The sequence below is a fragment of the Carcharodon carcharias genome, chromosome 16 (genome assembly GCF_017639515.1).
Source record: "Carcharodon carcharias isolate sCarCar2 chromosome 16, sCarCar2.pri, whole genome shotgun sequence".
NCBI classification, from domain to species: domain Eukaryota; kingdom Metazoa; phylum Chordata; class Chondrichthyes; order Lamniformes; family Lamnidae; genus Carcharodon; species Carcharodon carcharias.
Genome location: NC_054482.1, coordinates 63,183,120 through 63,203,295, shown reverse-complemented (window position 1 = coordinate 63,203,295; position 20,176 = coordinate 63,183,120). Strand labels below are relative to the sequence as shown.

Sequence of the window (20,176 nt, the reverse complement as noted above, 5' to 3'; positions counted from 1 at the left end):
TTCATTAAAAAGATTGGCAATTAGTTTCCTACTTCAGCAACTGGTTTTGGAATGAATTAACATAGCTGTGATAGTTTTCTAAATATTTCCTTGTTAGACTTTGATAATTTTCAAGATTGCCTATTGTGGACCCCTATTACTATCATATTTACGCAGCATTACATCAGATATATAATACAGAATTAGGCCATTTGGCCCAACCACTCCATGCCAGTGTTGATGCTCTACTTGAACCTCCCATCTTTCCTCATTTAAATCTAGCATTGTAACCCTGAAAAATCACTAAAGGTTGCACAACAGGTTAGCAAGGCCATAAAAAAGCAAACCAAGCATGAGACTTCATTTCGAGAAGGACAAAAAAGAAAAGTAGGGAAGTTATGCTTCACTTGTATCAAACTTTGGTTACACCAAACTTAAATTACTGCTTGCTGTTCTTGTTGCCATTGTATTAAAAAGGACATAGAGGTCCTGGAGAGGGTGCAGAGAAAATTTACAAAGACAATATCAGATATGCATGCATATATAATATATATCAGGAAAGGGTTGACGTGCTGAGTCTCTGTTCTTTTGAAAAAATTGCTGAGATGTTACCAACTAGAGATCTTTAAATTATGAAATGTTTATTTTCATATTCGTTTATGGGAAGTTGCCATCAGTGACTAGGCCAGTATTTATTGCCCATCCCTAACTGCCCTCAAGAAGGTGGTGGTGGTATTTGAACCCATGCAGTCCATGCGTTGTAGGGACACCCACAGTGCTGTTAGGAAGGGCGTTGCAGGATTTTGACCCAACGACAGTGCAGGTATCATTCCAAGTCAGGATGGCTAGTGACTTGGAGTGTGTTTCCATGCATCTGCTACTCATCCTCCTATGCGGTAGAAGTCACAGGTTTGGAAGGTGTTGCCGAAGGAGCCATGGTACACATGGTACACACTGCTGCCACTGTGCATCGGTTGGCGGTGGAAGGAGTGAATGTTTAAAGTGGTGAATGAGTTGCCAATCAAGCGGGCTTCTTTGTTCTGGATGGTGTCCAGCTTCTTGAGTGCTGTTAGAGCTGCACTCATCCAGTCAAGTGCAGAGTATTCCACCACACTCCTGACCTGTGCCTTGTAGATGATGGACAGGCTTTAGTGAGTCAGGAGGTAAGTTACTCACTGCAGAATTCCTAGCCTCTGACCTGCTCTTGTAGAGACAGTATTTATATGGTTGGTCCAGTTCAGTTTCTGGTCAACGGTGGGTAGCAACAATATTTATATGGTTGGTCCAGTTCAGTTTCTGGTCAATGGTAACCCACAGATGTTGATAGTGATGGTAATGCCTTTGAATGTCATGGGGAAATGGTTGGACTCTCTTTTGTTGGAGATGGTCATTGCCTGGTACTTGTGCAGTGTGAATGTTATTTGCCACTTGTCAACCCTAGCATGTCTATTGTCCAGGTCTTGCTGCACATGGACTTGGACTGCTTCAGTATCTGAGGAGTCATGAATGGTGCTGATCATTGATGAAACAGCTGAAGATGGTTGGGGTAGGACACTACCCTGAGGAACTCCTGCAGCGATGTCCTGGAACTGAGATGATTGACATCCAACAACCAACAGCCAACAACCTTTGCCCTTTGACAGAGTGGATGCAGAGTGAATGTTTCCTCTTGTGGGGTAAAGCATAACTAGAGGCCACCAATATAAAATAGTTATCAAGAAATCCAATAAGGACTTCAGAAGAAACTTCTTTACACAAAGAGTGGTGAGAATGTGGAACTTGCTACCACAGAGTGGTTGAATTTAGATCCTGTGTCATTCTACGCTTCTCTTTTCTAAGAGGAAGAACTTACACTCTATCAGACCACAGGTTCAAGCTATACACCATCAAATAAACGTATTCAAATTTAATATGTAAGCAAACTTGATAGGTAAACGAACAGATTAAGTGCAAACTATATATTTATAGTGATTACAAACATTGCTATTCTCAAAAGATCAAACAATGAAGAGACCGATGTTCCACCATGTGCTTGCTGGCAGTGCTAGTGAATTTTACTCAACACATTTGACACTGAGTGCCCCCAGGGGAGACTTTCTCAAATTTTACATTGTCCTTTTATTTGAATGCAGCTGTTGAGTCACAAATTGGAAGCACAGAGGTTTGAATTTCCTGGGTAGGAACAATATGTGTTGGCACAGAAGTGGCTGTATTTCCTGTTGACACTCTGGTCTCTGTTCACATGAAACAACTGAGGCCCAACCAAAGTCCTCTGACTCAGAGATGAGAATACTATCACCAGCCAAAAGGCTTGCTTGCTTTACTGACAATTAATTATCCTTGAAGCGCAGTCAGTGTTCTGTAGGTAGATGCAGCAGCCAGTTTGAATCACAAGGTCCAACAAAGATGATTTTTGACAGTTGATTGAGGAAAGAGTGATGTTAAAGCCACCAGGACAATTCCCCTGTTCTTCTTTCAATGCCTTTAATAGCTAATTTTTAAAAAGAGCTACAGCTCTGCAAAAGCATGGTTAGATCACACATAGAGCACTGTGAGCAGCTCTGGGCACCACATAGGAAGGATATATTGGTCTTGCAGGGAGAGCAGCATATTTACCAGATTGATACCTGGATTCAAAGGGTTAAATTATGAGAACAAATTGGGGTTTATTTCTCAGAACTTAGAAAGTTAAAGGGTGATTTGATCAATGTTTGGAAGGTATTACAGAGAACAGAGAGGGTAGATAGAGAGAAACTATTTCCACTGATTGAGGAGGCTAGGACTAGGGTAATAGTCTAACATTTAGAGCCATTCCTTTCAGGAGTGAAATTAGGAAACATTTCTATATACAAAGGGTTGGTGAAGTTTGGAATTCTCTTTCACAAATGGCAATTGATCAATTGTTAATTTTAAATCTGAAATTGATAGATTTTTGCTAACCAAGTTATTAAGAGATATGGCAGGAATTTGGAATTAGGTCACAGACCATCCAGGATCCAACTGAATGGTGGAACAGGCCGAGGGGCTAAATGGCCTACCCCTGTTCCTATTTTCCTACAGCACATCCAACAAAGCAGCATTGCCTCAGCACTGCAATGCCAGCCTAGATTATGTGCACAGATTTTTAGTGAAGTTTAAATCCACAATCTCCTCACTCAGTGGCACAATTGCCACCAATTAAGTCAAGCTGACGCATACTTGGAAATCTGATGTCTCTTCACCGATCACCTTTTGCTGACCTTGGCTCCTGCTCTAGCAATGACTCAATTTTAAAATTCTTATCTTTGACTCCTCCATGGTTTCACCCTTCCCTATCTCTGTAACCTCCTCCAGCCCTACAACACTCCAAGGTTCCTGCAGCTCTCCAATTCTTACATATCTTTGATTTTAACTGCTCCCTGATTGGTGGCTGTACCTTCAGCTGCTTAGGCCCTAGCCCTAAAATCCCCTCACTAAATCTCTCTGACTCGTTACCCATCTCTCCTCCTTAATTCACTCCCATAATACCATCTCTTTGACCAAGCTTTTGATCATCTGTCCGAATATCTCTTTATGTCATTCAGTGCCAAATTTTATCTGCTAAATTTCCTGTGAAGCACTTTGGGGGATTTTTATTATATTAAAGTTGCTATGTACATGCAAGTTGTTATTATTATCTATCAATGCTCTATGTCACACCTGTCATGCATATAAGAACCTATATCACAACATTCCAAGACCCATTATTGAACAGTAAACAAGTTGAAGTTGTGATCTATATAGAGTTAGTTGGTTAGGGAGATAGGGTGGTGTTGCTGCTACCATGGGACTTTCTCCTGAAATAGGGAGAGGGAAAATCAGCTAATATTCCCACTTCTGAGTGCTATTCAGTAACTCTTGCTAGAAACTGTACATACATGAATGATTTGTGATGGTAGTTTCTGGGTCTAGTTGTGAAGCCTCCACAATCATTTAGCCACAATCAACCAAAACTACTGCCTAAGTTCACAAATGAAGGTTGGTCGTTTAGGCAAGGAACTGAAAAGTGCCCAGTCGCAACAGGGAAAGACATCAATCCCTTTTGAAGAACAAAGCACACACCTACTAGATGCAGCAGCTTTGTCGCTGACAGCAGTTGTAATGGAAGCAAGTATTTACCATTGTGAATGAAATGGTAAAATGGTTCCCCTGGACCTGGGAGTTACTATTCTTTTTAAATGGCCAGCTACATGTGAAGTAAGAGGGGCTAAAATTGGTTCAATTCAGATTCCTTTCTGCATATCCAAACTGAGATTCACTTCAGATTTTTATGGTATATTATTGAGGACATAACAGCAGGTATAGCCAAACATAGGTACAAACAAGGAAAGCTGCCTGACAGTTTTGAATCGGAAAGAGCAAAGAAATTACACAGAAAAATTGTGCTGACAGTGAAGTCAAAAATTTTCCAAAGACCAATGAATGTTTTGATGTAGTAAATGATAGTTACTCTGCATTCGAATTTGTGTAAAAATAACAATTATGATTCATGTTAAGGGATAGCTACCATCTGCAGCAAGAAAAGTAATATGTGAGGTGTGCTTGGAGAGCTAGGAGACATGAGTGCCATTTCTGAAAACTATAATTTAAGGAATGAAATTGAGATTCCTTATTTAGTAGCAGGCAGAGGGTCCAGTACCGGTACATGCCTCGATGTCAAGGAATGGATTATTGGTGCTAGCTGTCTGTAAAGTTAAGGCAAATTTTGCAAAGAAAGATGCCATAGGCTAAAGCAGGTCCATTTATCAGATGACTTTTGAAAGCCAATCAACTGAAAGCGCAGCAATGAGGGCTTTCCCATTGGAAAGAGGATCATCCAGAAAACAGAGGGATTTTAAAGCCCACTCTTGAATCACCTTTTTGAAACGGGCACTGAGTAATTGGAACACTTCTCAAGTGTTCCAATACATTATTGGGAAACTTTTATTGGGAGATCCTTGAATTTGAGTAGAATGTGGGATCTTGATAACTTAGCACACAGGTGTGTACAATCTCAACTTATTCAAATCACCAGCAACCTGAACTGTGAGGTACTGTGGACATTAGGGCCTGAATTCTACCCTCGGGTTGCGCCCAAAATCGGTGCGGCTTGAAGCAGATCCAAAAGCCAGTCCCGGCCGAGTTCGCGCTGTGAACGCGATCTTATGCTGGGTGGCCAGTTAAGGCACCAAGATGTAACACCTGCAGACGAAAGTTGAAGGGACCTTGAGCACAACAGGGGTGTGTCACAGATGACATTTTTTTGCAATAATTACTTTGACGCTTGTGTTAGGGATGGACACTTGGTTTGTTCTATGTTTCCTTCATATGAAGTAACATAAATGTTTATTTGACTTAAATGGGCTGAGTTGGCTGGATGATATGAATAGGTGCCAGATGCAGAATAGGCTTGTAAAAGTATGGCATTGTGTGGTGCTGGCGTAATGTGTTGGATTCTCATTTATTGACTGTTAGCATTGGCTTGACAAGGCTTCGATGCCTTGGATGCCTAGTAGAAGGTTCGCTGGATCAAAGCATCCCTGGTGTCCCTGTCTCCATGAAGGTTCCTCTACTTTGAGGTCCTCACCCTGCGCCTCCCCAAGCTCTTCCTCTGAGATATCACTTGAGTCATCCTCCGTGGGCTATGGAGCTGCCTTGCTTTTCTCAGCCTCCGGTGGGTCCCCCTTGACAGAGCCAAGTTGTGCAAGGCGTAGCATGCGACTACTATGAGGGAGACACACTCTGGAGGAAACTGCAATGCTCCTCCTGACTGGTTCAGGCATCTGAAATGCATCTTCAGCAGCACGATGGTCCCCTTCACCACTGCACTTGTGGAGGCATGACTACTGTTGTATCTCTCCTTGGCCTCAGTTCTTGGGTAACAGAGTGTGGTCATCAGCCACCTCTTCAAGCGATAGCCCTTGTCACCCAGGATCCGTCCATCCACTAGTGCAGGAGCCATGAACAGTCTTGGTATTTGTGAGTGCCTCAAGACGTAAGCATCACGTGAGCTCTCAGGGTAACGGACACAAACTTGGAGAATCTGTGCCCTGTGGTCACAAATGATCTGAACGTTCATTGAGTGGAACCACCTTCAGTTTATGAAAGCCCCAGGCTCACCTGCTGGTGCCTTGATGTGAGTGCAATCTATTACACCCTGGACACGTGGGAACCTAGTCATCACAGCAAAGCCTTGTGCTCTCTCCATCTGGCTCGCCTTATCTGTCCGGAAGTGGATGAACGTGCGGACGTGTCTAAAGATAGCATCAGCCCCAAGCCTGATGCAACTGTGTGCAGCTGATTGAGAAACACGGTACAGATGCCCCACTGAGCCCTGAAAAGAACCGGACACACAGAATTTGAGGGCCACTGTGACTTTCAAAGTCACCGACATGAGGTATCCGCCCACGCAGTTGCAGGTTCTGGACCTATCATGTGACATATTTCTGTCAGTGTGCCTGTCCCTGGAGAGGTGGAGTCTTCTGCAGCTGGACCTTGGACATCTGGAAGTAGTTGGAGCGCTGCCTGAACACTCCAGCCACTGGTAGTGGCATCTTCACTCTGCCCTCCTGCCTGGGCCTCCCTGCTGGCCCTGTACCCGTTGAACCCGTGCCTTTCCTCTTAAAGGTCTGTCCCTGGGACACTGCCCACACCCACCTGGTCTCCTCTCCCTCCTGCCCCTCTCTTCCTCTTCACAGAAGGTTCCACCAGTGGAATACACTATCCCCATTAGATGGGATGCAGAGGAGCAGTGACTTGAAAATGAAGGAGCACGGTGCTGCAATACTCAGGGGAACCTTCCAGGGAAGATGAGGACCTGAGGTGCTGAAAAGCAGGCTTGACAATCAAATGAGATGCCAAGAAACTCTGGGACAGCTCTCTGTACTCACACAGCAAAGAACTGGCAAAGACAAAGAAAGTGCTGCTGCTTCGGGGGGCCTTTTCCCTCACCTGTGGATGCAGAAATGATTAACACGTGAATTCCGCCCACCTGTTTTGCCAGTGCAACAAGCTAAAAATCACATGGGCAATGTAAAATCACTGTCAATAGGCTTTTTAATGACCTTAATTGGCCCTTTAATTGTCGGCGGGCGCTGCTCCAACTCCTGTGCGCGCCCGCCAACCTCAACATTGCACATGTGCATGATGACATCGGGAAGCACGCCCGATATCTTTTTATGCAATTTACATGCCAGCCCTGGAACATAAGTTTCAGGCCTAGGTGTTGAATAGACATCAGTGGCTGATGGTACAAGGTGACACACGTGAAACACAGAAGCTCACATTGCGCAAATTAACCCATAGTCTTATAATCAGTATCAGAAAGAAACAGAAAATATTTTTTCATATCCTATTACTTTCTGAAAGTTCTGTCTTTATAGTATTGAGAAAAGAGCCAACGTTAATTGTCTAAGGCACAACCAAAGTTGAAAAGAATTAGAGAGAAAATAAGCAGTGGTCAGATGTTGCCAATTTTTTGGTGCTAAAAGTCTGTAAATTGTAGAAGGAATAGGACAGTAAAGGGGATAAGGAGCCCACATTTTTAAATTACTGGAGATAAATGAGTTAGACTAGGAGATGATATGACAAGTAACACAGTGAAGATATTAGAAAGAGGTTGAACATATAGGATAACGTATTTGGAACTTAGAAGGAACGAGAAAGGATTAATTGCCCTAGTAATATTGATAAAGTAAAGAAACATGAAAATGACACTGTCACATGAGCTGGGACATGTTTATGAATTGTGTAAAAGTTATTTATTTATTTAATAAAACCTTCAGGAAACCTCCTCCTGCCCGTGGATGAGGTTTCATGAAAAACCGAAGGCCGCTTGGGCTCTTCGCCTGCCCGATAACCTTAAGGTTGGATGGGCAGCGTTGATAATTAGTTTAATTGGTTTATTAATGGCCTTAACAGGCCTTTGACAGTTTGGTAGGCATGTAGCCGCCTCCAGCGCACGCCCACCGAGCAAAAGATCTGAATGACACACGGTGACGTCGAGACGCATGCCCGATGTCACTGCGCGTCATTTTACACGTCGGTGTGTCAGGCCTGCCCCTGCATGCCAATGTGAAAATTCTCCCCAGAAGAAGCTGGAGGAAAGCTTGATACAGAAAGATTGGAGGTTATAAAGTGACAAGCTTTTCTATAAGTGAGAATTAAAACACCAAACACAGAGTTAATGCACATATTATCTTTTCGAACTGGCACCACAAACAGGATATATCTGCTCTCCAGATTGCTGGAGGGTCTCAGTGTTCCTTTCTCACAACCAGCCAAATTCTTCTTTTCACTGATTTCAGATGTAAACAATCTGGCTTCTATTCTTATTAGTATTGTCATGGTTACAAGGGAGACTGACACATAAATTTTGAATACTGACAGTTCAATACAGTCATAAAATTTTAATAGCCCGCTCCACCTAAAATTTACCATAAGTTTTTATCTATCCTTGAGATGATATGTTCAGGTTATTAATGAACTCTTGGGGGTATGACTGGACTTGGATGATAGCACACAATAAGCAACAATAAATCGACAACTCGTTTTACATTCTGCCCAATATTCTTTTCCAATGGCCTGTTTTGCATTACCTCCGAAAACCAATATCTCCTCCTGTAGCTCCAGTTCCATTTAAGGTTACCAACTATCCACCTGCGCAGTCTATTTTTTTAAATGGATGTTTCTCAAATGTAAACTGGATCCTAAAAATATATTTTTTAAAACTAAATTCTGTCTTTTTTCTCATGATATGGAAATGGAGCCATTTAAGTTAATAATTTGTTATTAACCTCTGAATTTTAATTAATTCCCACTCCATGCTAAAGCATTGATGTCAAGATAAACCACATCACTTCGGGTACTTACCCTTAAATTAAAGTTCCTCTTTGAAGGTCCTGCACAAATACAAGGCCACAAGGTTAGCACTTTATCATGTTCAAATTCTTGTGAGTTCACACCATGTCTAATTTTGTGTGCATTGTTTTTTATGGTTTGAGATTTATTTTGCCCAGGAAGAATTACAGGTTAATTTATACTGAGCTGTTAGACTACAATAGGTTAACATTCCATAAACCATAAGCATCAAGTAATGTTTATTAAGCCTGTTAGCAGGAGCCAGACAGAATGTTTATAGGATTGTGTTTCTTGCATACCCTATCAGTTTTGAGATAATGGAATTTGTTGGTATATTTTACGGACATTCATACTTATAATGTTACAATGACTGCCCTTCACTGAGCACATTGTTGACCAAGCCACATAGGTGCCAAAGCAGGGGGGCAGATTCCTGATTTAAGGTGGTTTCCATTGGCAACACAGTATTCTAATCCTTAACACAGAGAGTTAAAGGAGGAATCAGAGGTTAAATTTTAGGTTTCTCTTCTAAATGGAAAAGAAGGCAGTCTGAAATAGGTTTAGATTTGAAAACAGGCTTTTTTACAGTTCAGGGGAAAGCTGAAAGAATTCCATGTTGAGCTTAGTGCTAGTCAGTAAAGTAAATATATTGCATTAAAAGTGATAGGGTGTTGTACTTGTTCCTTCAAAGTTAATGAGACGTTATAATTAGAATTAGATTCACTTCAAACTTCATTCTACTTGTTCATATATTACATTTAAAATGAAGCAGTTTGTAGGTTTGCAATTGGTCTTATCTCACAAGGAACTGATCAGTCTACCTCCCAGAGAAATAGGAGAAATATGCAGTATCCAGTACACATAATAAGGGATGTTAATATAATGACCTTGGTTCATGCTATCAGGTGATGGTGAGATTAGCTCCTGATTATAGGACACGTGGAGTCCATTCATGAGAGTGGCCAGTGACACTGAACCCAAGAGAATATCAATTAGAGATGTAAAATTTTTAACAATTATGTTATTTACCTTTTCCCTCTTTAGATATCCCCAAAAAGTCCATTAACATGGCTGTGGTGACTAGTAGACAACCTTTTCCATGCTTTCTCCCTATTCTTCTGTATGCCATTCTTCAAAACTACCCAAAACACACCATTGTTGCTGAGCGCCTCCAGTTTCCCTCCTTTCCACTTGATAGCACAGTTCAATAAAAAGTGGATTAATCATCCTAGAATCGCACTTAATGGAGCAGTGGGTGTGAAAAAAGATGTTTTAGCTGCCGGCCACAATGGCAGGTTTTCGTGCTCCATCTTCTGCTTCTCACCTCATCGATTGTGCAGCCACAGGAAACATACCGTCTTGCTGGTGGGCGACCTCTGAATTGCCCACCACACTGTTATTTCACCATTTCCTCACTCCGGGCACCATATCTAAACTGTAGCCGCACACAAAATTCTCAATGCTTGCAGCCCAGGACTGCTCCAGTGAAGACATGGCCCTGAAAGCCAAGAAGAGTTCAGTGACCCATCACTGGAATGCCTTTTGGAGGCTCCCCATTAAATCACCCACCTTGGCCGCAGAAGGTCCAGCAATCTCACCACTCCAGATTGGGTGGCGGTGACAGTGGTGGTCAGTGCCAATGCTGCACAGAAGAGGTTGGCCTTCCAGTGCAGAACAATGATGAATACTCTCATCTGTGCCACCAGGGTAAAGCAACCATCTCATCACCCTAAACTCATACACTCACAAGGCCATCACACATTCACTGGCATCTCACTCACTGCCAGCTCAAGGGACATTATCCTCACTCTCTCACATACACCTTCACATCTCCACCTGGCCTCATCTCCTCTGGATACTTCCTCCTCAGCCCTCACCATCTTGAGGCCACTTGCACATATCAACTTGTGCCTGCCCACACACCCTGGGATACCCGCTTTCCCCAGTATAGCCCTCACCCTGCAGCCTCTTCTCTTGCCTGAGGCCACTTCTCCCCCTTCCCCAAGCAAGCCTTAGCCCTGCAGCTGCTGAAAAGCCCCTCCCCTGCCTTACGGCTGACCTGCCCTTGAGCCCCCCCTAACAGTGATGTGGTTCTGCCTGCGAAGCCTGGTACTGATGACCGTGGGTGCTGCCCGAAGCCAGGTAGGCAAACAAATCTTGAAGTCCCAAGCGAAGTGCAGCTTGCGAGGTGCACATCGCTTATGTTCTGTTGTGAAACACGCCCACGTGCCTGGATGATCCAGGGTGGGGCGAAGATTCTGGCAAGCAGGGCCTATAATAAGATGCTAAAGTATTGAAATTAGGTTCCCAACGTGCATTGGGTGATGCGAACTATCGCAAACTTGTTTAACAACGGCGTAAAACCGATTTTTGATTTTCTTGCCATATTGTCCACTCACACCACTAACACGCCTGCCACCAACAGGAGCAGAAAATCCCATCCATTGGTTTTTATTATTTTAGCCATGGCATTACAGTCTTGAGGCAAACATTTCAGAACAAATGATTGTGTCCTTTACTATAGCAGAAATCATGATGACGATTCCATCAATGCAGAGCGGTTGGGAACTTTATCTAATGACATTGCAATATAAGTGTGCAGCATTTTATTATGACTAAAGTAGCAATGTCTACTTGTACACAAAAGGTATAAGAATAGAACAACTGAGTCTCATTTTCATCCCAATGATAAGCAACATAGTCACATTTTTGTAATAAATGATTCTATTGCATCCAAATATTCCATTTGCCGTGCTGTTCCTCCCTGTATTTTCACTGTGTTGAAATCAGTTCTCTTTACACCATCTCCTGAATTTCTTTTGAAGATCTGAAGATGTTTAATTCCTTCTCTTGCAAAATTTCCCCTGCTTTTGGAATCTGCATATGGTTAAAATCCATGCCTGCTGATTATTTTTGATTTTCAGATACCAAATATTAGATGTATTTGGAACCACCCTACTGAGAAAGCCCTCTAAGATCACTGAATAAAAGGATGTTTAGTATTACTGTCTACTCTTAATAGTTTATTTCATGCAAAAACCTGAATTGTTCGTAAAATTGAATTAAGAAAAGGAAATAATACAATAAAATAGAAATTTACTGTTCGCAATTTAAATTATCCAATGTTATGGATTAAGCAATTTTAATGTTGAAGGCTGATGATTGAATTTTCCATTGTTTAACTTTTTAAAGGACTTCCAGATGACGCATTTTGTTCTCTTGAGAACTTGTTGTATTTATACCTGGCGAATAATAAGGTAAAAGATTTTAATTATTTCAGACAGTTTCATGAGATTATCTGAATATGATATATCTAAATTACAAGCCTAACAAAAGTAAATTATAACATTGTCCTTTGCATCAGAAATAAATCTAGCCCAAGGATAAAAGCCTCTTCTATCTGTTGGCTATGAATGCCCTGAAAGAAATGAATTTGGAAGTGTCACAACCAAGTTCAAAGGACTGCACGACCACTGCATGAAACTGTCCATAATTTCGCACTATATGACTTTAAAATAGCAATCTCATCCTGTTTAAGAATTTTGCCTTGCATTTTCTAAATCTGTTGTGCCTGGACTGGGAGTGCTTGGTGGTGGCACAAAAGTAGAAAGAATTGAGTTCTAAATCATTGCTATCTGCCATTTTTGAAGAACTGTAAAATTTATCAACTGTTATCATTTAATATTATCTCTGCACCATCCAGAACTCATCACAGCTACTTTTCAGAATATAAAATGACAGAGAGAATATAAGTTGTATTTCTTTAATTCTTTGCCATATTTCTATTAATATGAATGTTAAAAAATGTTAATCAGATATATTACTCATCAATTTGTTCAACATTAATTTTGCATTGATAGTTTTAAATAATTTATAAAATTAAAATGAGCTCATCCGTATTTTCAACTGCATGAAATACTCCACTCATTTCCAGAACAATTTTAATTAATATGTTGGAGTATGGAGTGGTGGCACATTGGTCTCCACCCATAATTCACCCACACCTCTGATCTCAGTTACATTGTTGTGGGAGTGTTGAGTAGACGCCAGAGGCTTCTACCCAGGGAGGAGATATCAGCAGCAGAATGATCACTATATCCTTCCTGTCAGGTTGCGCATACACTATTGAAATGGATTTGGATGTAGGTTGGCCAGCTGCCACAGTTGGTGTTGTGGTCTGAGGAGACCAGAGAAAAAGGGAGAAAAGTACATGCTGTCACCAATCAAAAGAGAATGCATATAGTTATCAGGGCTGTATCTGCCCATAATTTCTAACTTTAATCCTCACTAACAGGTTTTTCAAGATAAAATGGACAAAATCTTCAACAGAGGTGAAAGCTACATCACGTAAAGACATGGGAGGTATTAAAAGGGCCATCTGTGCTTATAATAATTCAGATTAAGTATAGTTGGTACAATAGTAAAATGTAAATGTTCTTATATTATATCTAAATTAATTGTTACATTACAAATAAAATATTCAATGACAAGCTAATAAATATGATCTTATTCTGCTCGTAAGCAGATTGTCTTTGGATGAGACATTAAACTGAGATGCTGTCTTCCCATTCCCATTCCAGTGCTCCAGGTGGACATGAAAGATCTTCTGGGACAGTTCAAAGAAGGGCAGAAAGTTCTTCCACTGTCCTATTCCTCCCTTGACCAGTACCTCAAAGCATGGACTACTTGATCTATCTTTTCATTGATACTTGTGCAATCTTGATGTATTTGGGGTACAATGGCTACTGTGCTTCCCTACATAACAGCCATTTAAATTATATATGAGAAGATCCCGAGTAACGTGTCAAGGTGGCATATAAATAGAAATCTCTTCTACCCAATTCACTTGGCCTTGCACTATAGCTGAATTACTTAGTTCCACTCACTCACAAATTCTGTATTTATGGCTTACCCTGGAATGGCCTTTATTTATGCCATAAAATGATCTCATGAGCCACTGTAAAACAGCTTTCAGTGAACAGAATTAATAAACCAGCAGGTGGAACTATTTGGGGTCTAAAATTGCTGCACACTATAGTGAATGAGTTTATTCACTTGATTTTGCCAACATCATTCCACTTACTTGAAAAGGATTCGCTGGTAAAACAAAGATCAGAAGTGATTTCTAGGTGGCACATTGGCGCAGTGCCACAGTGGTGGGACATGGGTTTGACCTTGTAGTTCTCCACATACTGAACACCTGATCTCAACTATTCTGTCGCATGGTGATGTCATGTGATAACCATGCATCCCCACAGCAGTAGGGATGGGAAATTAGACATCCCTTGCCACCGCTTACACACACGCCCCTTATCTACCAGTAGTAACCTCTGGGATTTGTTCTCCACACTGTCCAGAGAGCTTTTGTGGCTCAGTGAAACTGCAAGGGGAAGGGAAAAACATTGAACAAGAACTACTGGAAATTATAATTGTTTCAAAATGTTGAAAGAGCTTCAGTTTCATGGCATAAACAGAACACATGGCAGGTGACCAAGGAGTATAGAAAATATTCCACAATGTCTTGACCATAAAATGATTCATTTATAACTTTTCCAGGGGGTTCTCCTGTGGTTGGATTATTAGGAATACTTTTCCATATTCACTGTTCACTCAGTGCATCTCTGCTATATATTTGATGCCATTTAGAAATACTTTTACATTGTGATTATACCTATACAGCATAAGCCAACAAGAATTTTAAATTTGCATCTTTTGTAGATATTTCAGTTTTATATAGACAATTTTTTTCAGACTCTTTGGTCCAGATTTTCTTGCCTTCGACTGTTTTGGATTGGAGATGAGAGGGATTTATAAAAGACGGATGGGACCTGATTATGGGATTCCCACCCCCATTCCCGGCACCCCCAATTTTCAATGGCATGGGATAAAGGTGTGGGTAGAGAGCCTGCGACCCGCACTCCCAACCTGGCCAGTTCCTTTGCAGAGTTGAAATTTCCTAGCTCTCTGCAACTTCCATGGAGTTGGGCTAGCTTCTCCATGACTCATGCCCTTCAGAGGAGTCAGGAACCATAGCCTGGATTCGGGAACCTTTTGAAAGGTAATGTCAAAAGATCTTACCCATACCCTCATGGAGCCTCATGCCAACCCACGCCCCCTCCCACTACCCATGGCCCCCATACCCTCCATGCCAACTCATGGCACTTCCATGCCAATTCACCCAGCATATGTTCTGTACTGAATCAATGAACCATGTAGTAACAATGGTATGTGTGGAATTGCTTAAGAACATCCATCCATAATTTTCTTTGAATAAACTGCTGTTGCTACAACCCTATAAAAGTGCCAATCAACCACACTTTTAAAATACCATTACAAAAGCTATAAGCACTTGACACCTCTTTATCTTGTGCAAGTAAACATTGAACCATTGATAAAAGACATCACAGAAAAATATAACTTATTATAGCATCATAAAACTGGCAATCAGGCAAAGTTTTCCCTTCTCCCCAGCTGTGTCAACAACATAATATCTTTTAAGGGAGCTTGGGTCCTCAGCCAAGCTTCATTATGCATGCTTGACTGAGAGACCAGACTCCCATAAAAGATTTTACTTTGTTGACACAATTGGGAGAAAGGAAAATTTTGCCTGATTGATAGCTTATGAGGTCATAATGAACTGTTTTTCTCTGATCTCTTTTGTTAATGGCTCAATGTTAATTGTACAAGATAAAGAGGTGTCAAGTTGTTATAACTTCTGTTATTCATACTTTAAAGGTCTGGTTGATTGACACTTTTATAGGGTTGTAGCTTTCATACCCAGAAGACATGAAGGAAAATATGTATATCATCCTGGCTGCTTTATATAATTATTATTTTTTTAAATGGACAAAGGCTTTACACTGACTGAAGCCTGGCTAGTTACGACTCACACAAAATGAATTTCTCGCCTTGAGAAAATAGCAGGGAACTATTATCTCTAAAGAGGCGCCAATGCTCCCTGTGACTGCAAAAACCAAGGAAATACACAAAGACCCTTTACATTTCTAAGGCAGAGCTCTGGCCAATGGAGACAATGGGCAGAATTTTGCCCTTGATGGGTGAGCGGGCCCCACCGGCTTGGCAGAGGGTGGGGAGCTGATCACCGCCACTTTGAGTGGGCAGGCCAATTAAGGCCCACCCAGCTATGCGTTTCCTGTGTGGAGGGGAGGGATTCCCCAATTGTCAAAGTGTGCTCTTTCACGCATGCGCGCAAAAGAGTGCACATCTCCCTGAGATTAAGTGCTGTCTCAGGGAGAGTGCTTGAAAGTTTTATAATCTTAAAAAATAGAAAAATAAAAAAATCATTAACATGCCCCCCTCATGTGACAATGTCACACGAGATGGGACATGTTAATAAATAGTACATAAAGTTTATTAAAGTTTTATAAAATAGACATGAAACCTCATCCCGCCAGTGGATGAGGTTTCATCTTTTTTTCAGAAGCCCGCTGGGGCTCCTGGCCTGCCCACCAGCCTTAAGGTTGGACGGGCAGGGCCTTTAATTGGCTTGCTTATCCTGTCAATGGCCTCAATTGGCCATTGACAGGTCGGCGGGCGGACAGCTGATTTCGCTGTCCCCCCACCTTCCTGAATATTTAAATGGAGCAGGATGACATTGGGGGTTCCCCCCAACATCATCCCGCGTCATTTTTGCGTCGGCGAGTAGGCCCCACCCCCAACTCGCTGATGGAAAAATTCTGGCCAATATGTCTACATGGTCAAAGGGACCCTGAAATCTCTGTTAATCTTATTATTGGGTGAAATGTTAACCTTCACAAGAATCCAGATCAGGAACGTATATCCTTTGTCCAAACCAAGGGGAAAAAGTGGGAGTTATTTCACATGACTCCCCACCCCCACCCCCAAAGCTGCTAGAACCTGAAAGGCAGTCTGTCATCTTCCGTCAACCAAAACAGCAGTAGAACCAGATCTCTGTCCAGGTTTAAATTTAATGGCTCTCATCTAGATTATTCTCTACTGGAATGTCTGAACCACTTTACCCATGCCTACTGCAAGATTATTTCAACTCTACATGCTTCTCCCATCGTGGAAGTCAGCGGTACTGGAAAAGTGGATCACCCTGCACCAGCTTCAACTGGCTTACTCTCTGAATGAATACACCCTTGGTCATTTGATTCTGGACTCTGGACTCATGTGAGACAATAATTCTTATTTTGTCTGTGGTCTTTGCCCTGTATCTCTTTCTTTCCCTTATCCCTCTGTTATTGTGTGAATATACCACGGTTACTTAATGACACCCACTCCTTGCATTTTGAGTGTGTGTAAAGTAAACTAACCTTCTGATCCTACCCCCTCTCTCAAATTTGCTGCATGGTTATTGTTAGAGGATTGGATCACTTCTAAAGCTGAGGGTTTGGGGAAAATACCCTACCAGTTGTAAAGAGGCAAAATCAAAAATCAAAAAAACACCTTTATGTTTACGGATGGGTAGTGAGGGGAGAAATCAACGCTTTTCAAATTGGCCCCTCTCCTGTCCGTAACATAGCAACAGCAGTTTTTTTTAAAAGAAAATTATGAGTGGGTGATTTTTTTCCACACATGCCTTTATTACTATAGTGTCCATTGGTTCTGTACAGAATGTATAATGGGTGAATGGGCATGGAAGTGCCATGAGTTGGCATGGAGAGTATGGGGTGGGCCATTGGGGGCTGGGGACATAAGTTTGCATATATGTGGCATAGGGAGTGGGTGAGGGTGAAAAGGAGTGTGAGGGTTGAAGGCTAGAGGACTTAAAATATAAACAAAGAACTGAGACCAAGCCCCAGAGAATTGATGTGGGCCTTTTAATCAGCCCGCCTCAGCACTTGGCCATCCTGTGACTGCCTCTGACCTACATCCATGGGCTACGGGCCTGACTCCAACCTGCACCTGTTCCCCAGAATGAAAATTGAGTTTGAAGAAGCACTTTTACTGAGGCAAGTCTGCTGTGTTGGGAAATGTTCTGTCTCCAGCTACCCATCTCGAGGACAAAAATCTGAACCGTTGTAGTTCAGTGAAAGCTGCAGTTACTTACAAATACTAAGGCCGGGATTTTCCAGCCCCGTCATAGATGGGACCTGCCGTGGGCGAAGCAGCGCCCCAACCAGAAGTCCATTGATTTGCAGCGGGACCGGAAGATCCAAGCAGCGGTCGGGTGTGGAAAATCCCACCCTAAGGAAAAGATGTGTTGCAAAATCAACCTATATGGACAATGAGAAAGGACACTGAGGGCGAATGATTACTTAATTAAAAACACGGTTTTAATGCTTGTATTTAGTTGGAGAGTAAAAAATAACTAGAACATCTTTGTAAAGCACCAAGTTGCAGCCAATACTTGACAATACTTGATGCAGAAAACATGGCGCTTGGACATTTTTAAGTACTGCAAATAATGGTTTCTATAAGAAGTGTTTATAGAGTGCTATGCAATTGTGTGCATATGAATGAAGATTGAATGAGGATAAAGAAGCCAAAGTGACCACAAGCTTGTGGGAAATAATTTGTTGCTGCTATACTTGTGGATTGGATTCAAATTATATAATTAGATGTTGTTATGGTTCTGTTACATAGCTGCTGCCTAATGCTTTAAATAATAACCTTGGTAAAGGTGAAAGGTGTTGCTGCATGTTGAAGCTTGTACTGACGGAGCTAAAAGATGATGCAGCATGTTGGAAGGCTGCTGAGAAAAGGATTGTAGATTTGTAGCTTTACAACCCCCAGCACCACTGGGAGCCTTTCCTGTTCCTCCAAATATTTTAGTCAATCTATTTAAGAATCTGTTGGCCCTTATTTAAATATTCCATTTCCTTATGGCCAAAGGAAGACTATTGGACCCTTGGTGGGGGTGCTTGGCGGGGCTGGGCAGGGGTGATCGGGAAGATGACCACCGCCTGCAATTGGCACTGCACTGCAATTTCCTGCTGGCAGGCCAATTAAGACCCGCCCAGCATGAAAAGCGAGTGGCAGCGCTGAGCGCTGCCTATGTGGCAGGTGGGGCAGGGAGTATGAGCAGGCCGAGCACGAATTGGAGTTGGAGAATTGAATTTGGAGAATATTGGTTCAAGAACAACTTTGATGAACTATGTATCATTAACGTCGCATTGGTTAACATGTTTTAATATCAAATTAAAAAGTGGATATTTATTTATGACGTAATAACTATATGTATTATTTTTAACTATAAAGAACCATGTCTTCGCACCTCTGCTCTTAGTGCTCAAAGCAAGGAAGGAACAGCTGATCAAATCATAGATAATGAAATTGCAATGAACCGTTTGTAATGTCACTACAATGTAACTGTTCTTTAGTGTTGCAAGCACCAATGACCCTACCATTTTTATACATACAGTTTCCCTATGTCTTGCACAAACATAAATATTTAAAGATAGTTTTACTTGTGATAGTACCAGTATTAATTTGCACCAATGTAAATAAAGACAACCCAAGCTTAGCTCCTTGCAAATAACAATGGCCTGGATTTTGCGGTCAGTGGCAAACAAATGGCTCCAACCATTCATTACACTTACACTTGCACACAGTCTTCACACTAGAGCTTGAATTATTAAAGAGTCAAAACAGCAGAGTTTCCTGTACAAGAGATCAAGAGTCCGTGTGAACATTGCAAAAAACAAAGTATTTTCTTAACCAGTCAAATTAAAGAAACTTTACTGAGACAAGGGGCTGGATTTTTCTGCTGGGGTGGGAAACAGAGATGGGGACTGTTTCCATGAGCAGAATTTTTCCCTTGGTGGGGGGCGCTTGGCGGGGCTGGGCAGGGGTGATCGGGAAGATGACCACCGCCTGCGATTGGCACCGCACTACAGTTTCACGCTGGCAGGCCAATTAAGACCCGCCCAGCATGAAAAGCGAGCGGCAGTGCTGTGTGGCAGGTGGGGCAGGGTGTATGAGCAGGCTGAGTGCGAACTTCGCGCATGTGCGCAAGTGAGCACTGCATAATCTTCCTGAGGCAGGGAGATGAAGAGATATTAAAAAATTAATAGAAGGAATAAAAATGTAATGAAACATGTCCCCTCATCTGACTCTGTCACATGAGCAGGGACATGTTATTAATTAAATTTTAAAACTTTTGCTTTATTATTATTTGCCTTTGGAAACCTCATCCTGCCTGTGGATGAGGTTTCCAAAAAAATGCAAAGGCCGCTTGGCCTTTTTGCCTGCCTGCCTGTCAGCCATTAGGGAAACCCCTCTACAGGGCATCCTGTGGCTGCTTCTATTCCGAGGCAGCAAGGGCCTCTAGGAGCCCTAGCTCCCCAGCCTGCCACCAGGAAGCCATCTCTAGGCACATGAACTGGCCCTCTATGCCTGTGGAAACCTGGAGGCT

The 20,176-nt window shown here is 42.0% G+C and overlaps 1 protein-coding gene across 3 annotated transcripts in view; it reads left to right on the top strand.

Annotated features, from left to right (window-relative positions):
* podn (podocan) overlaps positions 1-20,176 on the top strand; it is a 53,871-nt gene that overhangs the window by 16,817 nt on the left and 16,878 nt on the right. For all 3 annotated transcript variants that reach the window (XM_041207643.1, XM_041207641.1, XM_041207642.1), the window contains one exon: positions 12,028-12,092. In XM_041207643.1, the coding sequence (XP_041063577.1) occupies positions 12,028-12,092 (65 nt within the window). The remainder of the gene's footprint in view (positions 1-12,027; positions 12,093-20,176) is intronic.